This window comes from Anser anser, assembly GCF_964211835.1.
Source record: "Anser anser genome assembly, chromosome: 19".
In the NCBI taxonomy this organism is placed as follows: domain Eukaryota; kingdom Metazoa; phylum Chordata; class Aves; order Anseriformes; family Anatidae; genus Anser; species Anser anser.
The window spans coordinates 495,756-507,772 of NC_139740.1; the positions used below are offsets into that span (position 1 = coordinate 495,756).

Below are 12,017 nucleotides of genomic sequence, written 5' to 3' on the forward strand. Positions count from 1 at the left end.
GGAACGATGGGCATCGTGACAGATCGCCGCCCCAGAAAATAAACACATAAATAAAGAATAAAAACGATAACGGGACATGAATCGTGCCCTTAATAACAGACATTGGGCAGTGAAATCACCGACTTCTGCAACAATACGTGCTCAGGGAACTGACTAAAACCCCTCCTGCATCGGCCATGTAATAGCTAGGCAAACATCACATAATACTTCCCTCCCTCATGTACACCAAACCTATTAAGGCAACCATAGTAGCGTGATAACGTGATTTTTCTCCTCCAGATCAGCGTCAAAGGCAGCTACGCTAGGTTTGCTCATAAGTTCAAACGCTGCTTTATTTATTTATTTGAATGCCATTTTTCTTATTTAGAAGGATTTCCATAGGGTGACAGGCCTTTAATGACACTCACGACTCAGAAACATTTGCCGATGCAGTCAAACGGTGTCTATTAACGCGAGGCACTGAAGTTAATTGGTATTAAAAATGAGCCAAAACAAAAGGCAAGTATCTGCGTGTCCAGCAGAATGACAGCGATCATCACCATTTGATCAACCTTCCCTGTGAGTTCTATCTGCAAGTTACTTTGAGGTAGTGCTAGAAAGAAGCGGTTGGTCCAGAGCATCCCTGCAAAAAGAAACATCCACGGCTTAAGTACCGTTTACTCTTTTGGTATCCTTTTAAGTACTTTTTACCCGTTTCGGACTCCTGCCTTTTCCCGCCTCACTGATGACAGCATTAGTAGCCCCTCAAGCTACTGTCCTACAGCCTTTCCCATCAGTGAAGAGATAGGAAAAACCCCACTACTTCTTGGAAGAGAAAACCAGCAGGTTTTTGAATAAAAGCACTCTCTGTTGCAGCTAGGTACAATGAAAAGAGTTTATGAAATCATTACGGGACATTCTTGTAGAAAACTTCCTCAAGCTTGGAAGAAAAAAAAACATTTCAGCTAAGTAAAACAGAAAATAACTGGAAGAAGTGAAGTATGGCGGTGTTGGAAAAGTTGCTTCAAAGACTTGTTTAATTAAAAAGAAGGAAGAAAGCAAGTCCCTACTGCAATCCCATCTTTGTCAAACTGATGGCGGGCACCAGTACGATGTGTTCAGCTAACACAGGCTGGAAGTTGTAACTGCAGCTGTGAAGTTTACCCAGTAAAAAGACTCCGCAAAGCATTCTAGCAGTTCCGATGCAATCACTGCTTCCTGAATTTGTGACTCATGGTTAACACGGCAGTACAGGAAGAAGTCTGGCATTCACTGTGCTCTTACGGTAAAGAATCTGCCCTGCGCACACCATCCCAAGCCAGGTATGCGCTCCTAACAGGAAAGGACGATAGGCTGATAAGTCTCAGCAGAGGGAAAAAGACATCAGAGAACTACTTTATAACAGCAGCACACGGGCTGCAACCAACGTTCTCTTCCTCTCATCATTTTCATTTCTGTGGACTCCAAGAGAATACACTCCCAACATTTTTCAGCTCTGGAGAACAAACAGCCCAACCAATCTCATTCACTGAACTACAAAACTGGTATTTTCGCTATCTAGTCCGGAAAAGGAGGCGCACGTCTCTAACGTACAGTGTAGAGACCTTGTTAATAGGCAAAGTCTGCATAAAATAGGTGGCCACAGCCTGATTTTCTGACATTCAGGGCCTTGGGTCACACACCACCACAGCATCAGACTTAATGAAGTCACCAATCTATGTGGGCCTCTCGTTACACAGGTCACATGTTATGGACCAACCTCTCAAAGGCCAAAAACCAGCACTGATACTGCCGGGCCAACACACATCTGTAGCATCCCATTTCTGGGTGACAACACAATGAATGTTTCCACAAAGTACTCGATGCAACCTAACTACTGTGTTTGGTGATGCAAAGCAAGCCGTGTCAAAGCAGCGTAGCACCCAGGCACATTCCTGGAAGATGTTTTGCTGCTCACATTGAAGAAAATAGATAAAAAAATCCTGTGCAGTTTGCACTTCTGAGCTCAAGTACCACAGCTATGCACTGCAATTGAAGTGGCATCAAACCTTGTAAGGTTTTGAAGCTTCAGCACTGCCATCCAAATTCAAGGAGGCTGCATCTATTATCTTGAATTTGCCCCAGCTCAGTCCCCTGAAACAATTCCATAGACACGTACAGGCAACCCTTTTCCCACCCAGATTCTTTGCTTCATCTATTCCACCTCTACCTTGTGTCATATTCTTATTAATCTGCCCCTCAAAAGACTCCCTGGCTCACACAAAGAAGCAACCCAACAAATCCCTGTTCCCAGCCACGTTGCTTTCATGCTTTGGGAAGAGTTAACTGCAACAGCTCTAACTGTGATGCCACCTCACCCCCTCCACCTATGTGAGGTTCTTTGCCTTCTGTCTCCTCCTACGTCTACACCTGCACTAGAACCAGGAAGAATGTGCTTCCTACAATACTCCAAGAGCCTCTTCTGTTTCAGGATGTCATCATTTCAATTCAGGACTGAAAGTATTCCTAGCAAAAACCCAACAGCTAATAGCTAACAGAAGCAGTTGCTGGTGATCAGCTACAAGTAACCTGGAAGTACTGAGGAGTCACAAAAGAGAATTTGCATTACATTTAAGAACAGCATGCAGCTTAGGACCACTGCTTTCACTGACTACACTAAGCCATAAAAAAGAATTGGATTCTTACCTGCCATCACAGCAATTATGGTTTATGTTGCCCCCAACATGTCGCTTACCTAAGGAACCAGGAAAACAAGGGGAAGCTAGATTTTGCTTGTGTCCTAATGCCCATATAAAAATAAAGACAGATGAAATACCCTTACTACCTTGTTAAATTCCATAAGCCGGAAGAGAACGTGCTGCACACAGGTACAAGTAAAATCCCTTGCTGGCAGGTTTGCAGAAACAAATCTTTTATTTACACAGGCAAGTCTATCTTTAGACCCCATTTACCTCTTTACATTTCTTGAATATTTACATGACTTCATGATGCTCCAAGAAGGGAGTGATGAACAAAAAGATTACAGAAACTGTCAAAAGCATAGCAAAAAAAACCCAACCTATCATTGTGCTTTAAAACTTATGAGCTAGAATAATGTAGAAGAAATGTAGTTTTAGCACTTTGGCCATAACGGTCATGCTCTAGAAGACACTTAAATAGCAGAGGGGATTTCAGAAGTGACCGTATCCAGAGGTTGCCAGTGACAATTCATGAGTGAATCGTAGAGTTCTTCGCTTGTCTCCGTGAATTGTCTGTTCATTTCATCAACATCCAAGTAGAGCTGTGGATCTGAAAATAAAAGCCTGGTAAGTCCAAGTATCAAATCTGAGGCATGCGCACAAAAAAACTTCACGTGAAATGGCTAATAAAATGTATTTTAAGCTAAGTGTAATAAGCTATTAGATCTACTAATTTTAGTGAGGTATTTAGTCCTCTAAAATTTTGAGCCTCACAACTCCAACTTTTGGGAATTTGTATATTAGAAGGCTGGGACTAGAACTGTCTTTCAAGATAAAGACAAAGACAATGTTTAAGATAGTAAAGATAACGTTTACGGATAATCAGCCATGAAACCCTCCCAAGAGTCATTTAATTCACTTCTACGGCAATACACGTTACATAGGATAGTTTCTAAACACTAACACAAAATGCCTCCACGTGAGGAACTTTGCAAACCTTCCAGGACACAAATATGTTTTGTACCGTATTTGTAAGTGCAAGCTGAATCCTCCTTTTGGAATCTGCAACATAAGCTTTTACCTCAGGGTGGAGAACAAAGCTTTTGCATATTACTGAGTTTCTAATATAAAATCTGTTTAGCGGAACCAATACAAAGAACAAAATTCTGTCTTAGACCATTTTCAAATGGGAATGAAGGCACAGGTACAAGAAACCTGCTGCGAAGCATTGACAGTGTCCCGTTTTACTTGATGCGGTCAGTGTATGCTGTATCAGCTTTAAAACCCCAGCTGATTGCAGATCAACCCCACAGAGGTTTGACCTCAGCTGAATTTTCAAGATGTTCTTCATCCAGTAGAGGTTGGCTTGTATTGTTAAAAGGCACAAGGATGGCTAAACTCAAGTGACAATGATAGAACCCTTATTACCGTCAGTAATTAGGTCATCACCGATTGCAGTCATAACTGAAGATTCCTGAAAGACAGAAAAGGCTAAGTTTAATCATAACTCATTTCAGAAAGCATCACAGATTCAAAGTGCTGCAGTCTCAACCCATTCCTTCTTCCTACAACTACAAGGATAGATGGCATTTTATCTACTTATTTTTAGAAGAAAGCCAATATTACAGTACAGGTTGGAAGGGACCTCCGGAGGTCACAACTAATACATTGACCACGATAAGACCACTTACAACAACTGTTTAATTTGCTTTAAGCAAAGCAAATCAGAAGAACAGGAACAGAAGAAGCGTACGCAATTATGCTGTCAAAACCATTCTTTGGTATGTGTGAACAAATAATGGTGTATAAATCACTAATTCTATGGATTTACTATTTAAGCACTTAAATACAAACACCTCTGAATGGAATCTGCTCTTTTAACTTCACACTAAGCAGAAAGCATGTTTTCAACTTCGGATTCTTTTTGCTGATTCACACAAATCTGTACAACGTATTATCTGTGAAATATTTTCTTTACAGCAAGCGTGCACTATCTTTACCTCAAAAACAGCTGGAGCCATTAAAGAATCTCCTAAAGAGCAGTCTCCAACAGCTTGCATGCTGTCATAGGGAGCATAGGAGCTGTAGTTGTAGTCAGCGTAAGCATCGTAACTCCTCTGCGAGTGGTAGTTCTGGTAATCTTGGCAATAAGCATTATAGTTGTATGACTGGTACCGCTGCAATTCTGCTTTCAGTCTGAAACATGAGAAGTTGCATACAGTCAGAGAACAAGAGACTGTAAACCCAGTTCTGAACTTAAACAATTTGTCAGCTTACGTACTTCAAAGCTTAAAAGGAAGCTTTCCTAAACAGTCACCTAAGTGACAGCTTAAGTCACAGCTCAAAACCTCATTTCTATAGAAGCAAGCATCCTCACCTTTGCCAATACCAGAAGGAATTGTTGTCATGGATTAACTCCAGAGCCTTGACATGGTTACCTGTACACATCAAGTATTTTTAGCGTTGGCATAAGCAAGCTGCTGCTAAGTCTCTGTGCTTTGCTAAAGATTGATTTAAGACCAGAGACATTTATCAAGCACAGCTGCTTTAAAGATGCAGTCTTAACCCTTCTATCTTTTGTTTGGTTAATTACTAGATCTTATTTCCAGAAAGAAGTGAATGGAGTCAGATTATCCATTTCAAAGAAGCATCTGACGCTGCCTGTCAGTTTGCCATGTCTACCTCCACCTGCTCAGTTTTTTTGTTTGTTTAAAGTCCATTAAACATTCAACAGCTGCCAACTATACCGCTCAGGTGAAGTCAGTCTTGCTTAACAACACAATCGCGATTCTCCAGCGTGACGCCTTATTATTAGTGGGAGAATTACAAAATACACTGGTTCTTAAGAAGAAAGGGCCAGCTGATTAGCTTTCACTACTTTCCCTTTCAAGATTTTCTCAGGGGCAGCTTCAGACTAATGACAAGAACCAAGACAAGTGCTATCTGTACTAAAACTGAGGTACACTGCATAAAGAACATTCAGATAACCCAGCTGCATATTCAAAAAAATCCGCTGTTTAGACTTGTCTTCACTGATTCTGTACAGGCAGACCTCCTGTGGTTGCAGTGCCCAGTTTCTCTGACTTGAATTGGGGATGCAGAGAAGTGAGTTCTATGCTTTTGGGGAAGAATACAAGCTGAAGGCATTCTGAAATAGCTTCCAAACTAAGCAAACATGAGGGACAAACTAATCCAATGGCTGGGTATTTCAATGCTAAGAGAGCACGGTACTCAGCCATTCAGAAACGTATTACTGATGTGTATTTTAATACCTACATTTGTTTCAATACTGCAAAGCTACACAAGTTCTAATAAAGAGGTAATCCATTGTCTTGTTACTGTAGTAAACAAACAGAAGATACATCATCTTAGGTCTTCTGCTTCCAACTGCACTCTTCCTACATACAGTTGTGTAGGGAAGGAAAATCTGAAAATACTGTTGACGTTCTTCTGGATAGCCGAAGCAAGAAAACATGTTTGTGGCTTATTCTTGTTTTCAAAATAAAACAATATTAATTTAATCAAAAAATTTTGGCAAAGAATTTTGGACAGTGCTCTCTTGGAGAAGAGCATTTCCATTCTAAAGCAGAAGGAGGCAACATTTGCAGAATTATGCTAGGTAAACAGAAACAGAAGTGTCATTTTTTACTATTTAACAGAACACACAAGCTAACCTCATGAACATACTGAAATTGTTTATATGAAGTCCTGTTTTGTCAGTATCCTGGATCAGAGTTCATCAAATTTGGTATCAATTCTTTAACCGTTCAGAGACCTGAATTGCCTTAAATAAGTGATAGAACTGAGCCGGTAGAGTAAGAAACCCTCTCAGGAAGTGCTAAGCTTTAAACTCCCCATTGCCCTAAGCTCATGAAAAGCAAAGAATAGCATTCTAAACCTGTTCTAGTAATAACGCCTTTGGCTATCTCCCTGCGTTCCCATTTTTCCCCCCCACTTCTTTCCTGTCAACCCACTGTAAAACTAGTTATGTGCTTCTCTCAAACTAGAGGGAAAGCTCTAAGAACAAGAACTCCCTAGCATATAAAACCACTTCTTGTCCCTTCTACCTTATGCAGGCCCAAACCTGAAAATATTTACCAATGCATTCAGCTTTGCTACTGTTGAGAAACAAGGCTGGTTACAATGGCAGCTAAGCCCAAGTTGCGCTGTCTGGCTAGACTTAACAGTTGGATTCCCCCAGCCATCCTGAAGCAGGTTGATGAATCCAGGGAGTCAAAACATAGGACTTCTGCATTTCTGGTTTTGTAGACTGCATCCTGTGTACAGCCACTACAGCAAGGGCCACAGACTTTCCAAAGGCAGAGCTACAAGAATCTGATTATTTAGAATAACTGTATCAATGCACAACTCCTTGGTTACCTTTTAGAAATTCCTATGCTCAGCCGGATTCCTTTTCCCCCCAGACCTGGTGCGTTCTGGCAGTCTTGCAGTGCCCTCATCTGATCACCTTGCTCACCAAATCTGACATAGGCATACCCTCTACTATTTTCAAAAGGGAGAAAACCAATTCTGGTATGCATAACAGTTACAAAGCTAACAAATTCAGTTTCTGTCTTCTACAAAAAACAGAAGATAGCAGCTACTATAGCTTCTATTACTTAAGCAACCTCTCTGGCATGTGCACGTGCACAGAAAAGGCTTTCACCAAATTAAAAAACTTGGGCCAGAAGCAAAAAGCTTATTCCTTGGTAGCATTAAGATGCAACTCACTGAGAGCCAGCAAAACAATACATTTTAAGTGCTCTCTGCGTAAGTAATCAGATTCCATATTTCTGCATATACAGCAGTTAATCAGTTAGCACTAACCCACTCCTTTTGGAGCCACAAACTTTATTGGTCACAAACACCAAGAGCTGGCTGTAATTATCTGAACCAGTATTAACCGGTACCTCTGAACTCTTCAAACAAAAATATCTTTCAGGTGCTCTTAGAAGAACAACATCAATTGCCTGCAACAATTTGATGGCTTTGCTAAACGGAGCACTGAAAAGCACAGTGGTACAGTTTCTTTTGTAGCCTGTTCAGAAATTATAGCCCCATGCCTACAGCTTCAAATCAGGCCAAGCTTACCAGCCCAACTCTTACAGCTTAAGTTCACTGCACTCGAATGCCTTCAAGACGTGCTTTTAGGAGCCATGGAGAAGAACCCTCTGGTAAGACCACCATTATAAAGTACTGAGTGTTGTTTTACACTTAAAATAGAACTATCTGTTACAGTCATTCATCAGCTTTCCCTAGGCTGCTGCTCTCTCACTACTGAATGTGATCCTGCTTTCAGTTTCCCACTAACTTTTTCCCCCAGCGTTTATGGCCTCTTTTCATCTACGACACTTTTAAGGGACTACACCGTGTTGAAAAATGCTGGTTAACATTTCCTTTTACACAAGGTGCCTCATCGAATTTTCCTGACTAAACCAAACCCCAGAACCTTAACTAGAAGAGGAAGCACACAAACACACACGCCTCCCTGGCCACCATATCTCCCCAAAACATATCTGTTCAGTAACAGACCAACTGTAAGAATACTGCGATTAAAATCAGTATAGCTCTATACACTGCTTTTGTTCGGGATTACTAGCTAATGTCCTTTCCCTTACCCCTTCTGGAATTAATACTGAATTCTGTACTCCAAAACGCGGTTCTTAAGTCATACAAATGACATTTAACAATCAGAATTTTTCCACACAGTGATCCTCAATAAAAACTTCAATCCTCTACTGCAGTCTTTCAACAAATTAAAGGAATACAAAACTGGCTAATAACTGTTCAGTGATTTTTGGACCTTTGTAGCACTAGAGTAACAGCAGTACACTCTGCAGCATAGTTGCAAGTACGTGGGAATAATCTCTTTTTTTCTCTGAAAGGTGTGAGGCCTCTATTTCACCCTACTAAAGATTTTACCACCAACTGTACTGCTAGCATTGAGACACTGCAACTTCTGTGCTTGTATGAGATGCAGGACAGGTTCCTTAAGGTGTCGCAATTTTTTGTCTAAACCTAGTGTTGAGATCAAAAAAGGGATTGCTACTAATTGCGTACGTATCAATAACCAGGACAGAAGACATGCTGCATATAGGAATTAAACTTTTTCTAAAGCTCTAGTACATGAACATATCAAATCCCGCAGATTTTTTCTAGTATGGTTTCAGCGGTCTTACTTGATGGACATAAGCGCACAAGTGAAGACAAAAGATACTCTGTTTACCTGAAGTACTGGTTTGCAAGTACTGCTTCTCTTCTGTCCTTCCCAAAATAAACTGTGAGGCAGCTGCAGACTCTGCACCTGAACACTCTGAGTGAACACCGAATGTAAATGATGGCAAGGCAGCATTTTGTGGACGCAGCCGCAGCACCAAAACCTGCAGAAATAAGTGAATGTCAAGTCCGTAACCCACGGTGTATCTGCAGTACGTGAAGGTTTGAACTACATTCTAGTCCTGATCTTTCCAGTCAAAACTGTTTAACAAACAACCCACCAAACAGTAAAACAAACAAGAAAACCCCATGCTTCCTCTCTACATAAAACTTTTCACAACTGTGTTTTCTGCCCACCACCTGGCTTTAAAAAGTATACGAACTTCTTTGACAGATCATGTTTTTAGTCTGAACTCCAAATGAACAACGTGTAGGGCATGTAAAGAACAAGCACGTCATTAATGAAAGCTTTTCTCTAAAAAGGATAAACTTATTCTTGGGGAAAAGTGTGGAAACAGATGTTATCTAGGCAATATTCCTACAGGAAAAACGAATAATTTTGCCACACCTCAAAGGAAAAAATAATTGTGCTTAACAGGTAAGAAAATAAAAAAAATCAGAGCAAACCAAAAAATAAATCACAGAATATGCATCCTCATTTTAATCATTAAGTATTACCTCTGAGCTCTGCTTTGGTGCTTGGCTTTGCACTTTCACAGGCTACACACTTCGTGGCCTCTGCTTTGTTTTGAACCAAGCAGGTCTCCCAATCCCAGCTTCCTTCGGGCTTCTTGAATTTGTCTAAATCCAGAAATTCTCCAGAAGGAGCAGAAAATGCAGATGCACTGCTACTGGTCACAGGTGTTGGACCCTCTGTGAGACAAACAAGACAGTTAACCATCCTGTTTGAACATGAACTATAAAATGAACATTAACTTTTAAATTTGATTTGTCAAATCCCACAGAAATGTTCAAAATTACTCCACAACTCCCCCCCCCCCGCCCCTGAAAAAAATAAAAGCCACCAAAAACCCACAAAGAAACAAACAAACAAACAAAAAAACCAGAGTGGAACTCAAAGCTTCCAAACAACACACAACTCTGTTCAGCACACAAGCTTCTGCTGCTGTTGACGACAGTGTAACCTCCATAAAGAGGCCTGACAGGTGCCTTTTAAAAAAAAGGTGCCTTTTAAGAGAGAAGCAGAAGATAACGCTTCAAATTCAAAACCGGAAAGACAAGAATGGCTCTTCCCTTCCACAGCACACGCAGAAAACTTTTATCCTAGTATTACTTGCATCGCTCTTCCTCCTGACAAGTGCAACGTAACCGTGCAATTCACTGCACCATGGTCACAGTAAACCCCTCATTTCCAAAATTCCTCCTTGCAATGGCAAGAGCCTCAGACAAAGATGCCGACTGACCGCTCAGAGGTTGGAAGTCCAAGAGAATCAACTCTGTCTGAAATCCATTATCTTACCTCATGAAATTTCAGTCTTACCGCACAGGATGAATACAAAAGCCCGGTCTAGTCCATCTTAATTTGTTTCTTCCAGGATATATTTGCACAGGTGTTTTTCGATGTAATGGCATGTTAAATGACATTTAGAGTCAAAGTTAGAATTAGAATCGTATTTTAAAAACAATACAACCACGCTCAAAATCAATTACGGTCACACACAATGGGAAACAACCCAGTACTGCCCTGAAGAAGTTACCCAGCGGGTCACTCGCTTTCTTGAAGCCTACCACTGACCTTCATAGGCATCTCTCTGCTTTAGCTTAAGACTAGTTAAGACTACACTGTCTTGAAATCTGGCTTCACATCTCCCCTCAATTACATACAAACGGTGAGTAGAGGCATTTTGGACACATTCTGTAATTTTTTTTACTTATTTTTTGAAAGAGAAAAACGCAGTCATTTTTAACTCTTTCTATGGAGTTCTCATTTTCGCCAGTGAAAAATCACTATGTTGTTTTTAAATTAAGTCACCCACTTCAGCCATCTTCCCTCACCAGCTGCAAAGCCGGGGGTATCTGCATTGATCCAGCTCCGTACTAATACATTTCACAATCAGTTCAATTTATGCGACAGGCTGGAACCTGGGCTGAGACCTCTGAAGTGCCTGTAAACCAATCCTGCAGACAGCCGCTAACCCATCAACCGTACCTGGGAATCGTGTTGCTTAAAATATTCCATATATGCAACGTACTTTTATTCTGTACAAGATTCACAGAGGCTAGGATGGAAACAACAGGAAAAAAAGGACCATACCTGGTTTCTCAGACTGACAGGCTACACATTTGTTATCTTCCGTCTTATTTGGTACAAGGCATATTCCACAGTCCCAAGAGCCTTTCGCCTTCTTAAATTTGTCTCCAAAGCCCAGAGTGGCTGTTGTGTCAGTGCTGCTCGAGGAGGATGTCACTGTCACCGAGCTGTCTGTGACCACTGGTCATGTCAGAGCAGGCATTACTCCCGTTCCAGGTTTTGGTGTCTCACATGCTATACATTTTGTAGCTTCCGGTTTGTTTTGGACAAGACATGTATCGCAATCCCACGTTCCAGGTACTGTTTTGAATTTGTCTCCAAAGCCCAGCATCCCTGCTGGGGGCGCTGCTGGCTTTGAGGTGTCGCATTGACTTGAACTTACTGTCTGTTTCATACTCTCAACTGTTGAGGCTTTAGTAGCTTGACAAGTTACACATTTGTCCTTTATGTCTTTGTTTTGCAGAAAAGGGTCACATGTATCAGATTGCCAGTACGATGCTTGTTTAGAAGTCTCTTTACCTGCAGAAAAAGTTGTTATTGCAGGCCTAGTATAAACCACTGTGCTTGTTGTAGGTTGTGCAGACGTAGAAGAGCGTGTTTTCAACAATCCAAAGTCTAGGAAGCAAGAAAAAAAAGTCTTCCTGTTAGCGCAGCACCTCACTACATGTAACTAAGTGACTTTACTAGAGGGCAAAAATTTCAACTCAGGTGCCAATGGTTACAACTAGACATTCAGACCGAGCGCAACAGGAAGTCCCCAGAAATCTTATCTAAACGGATGAAATTTCATCTGCTGCACTGGGTCACAACAGAACATTTCGTTAAAGCTTCATTTAACTCTTTGTTTCCAAGCAAGCTTTAAATCAACATTT

At 41.1% G+C, this 12,017-nt stretch overlaps 1 protein-coding gene across 1 annotated transcript; it reads right to left on the reverse strand.

Moving 5' to 3' along the window:
• Positions 1-2,439: 2,439 nt before the first annotated feature.
• Positions 2,440-9,774, reverse strand: LOC310883831 (tRNA selenocysteine 1-associated protein 1-like; the record flags this gene model as incomplete). The annotated part of the gene is made up of 5 exons (XM_083804780.1): positions 2,440-3,267; positions 4,086-4,131; positions 4,658-4,853; positions 8,884-9,037; positions 9,552-9,774. 5 exons carry the CDS (start codon positions 9,772-9,774, stop codon positions 3,131-3,133), a joined length of 756 nt encoding a protein of 251 aa, XP_083660906.1. The 3' UTR covers positions 2,440-3,130.
• Between the last annotated feature and the right edge of the window lie 2,243 nt (positions 9,775-12,017).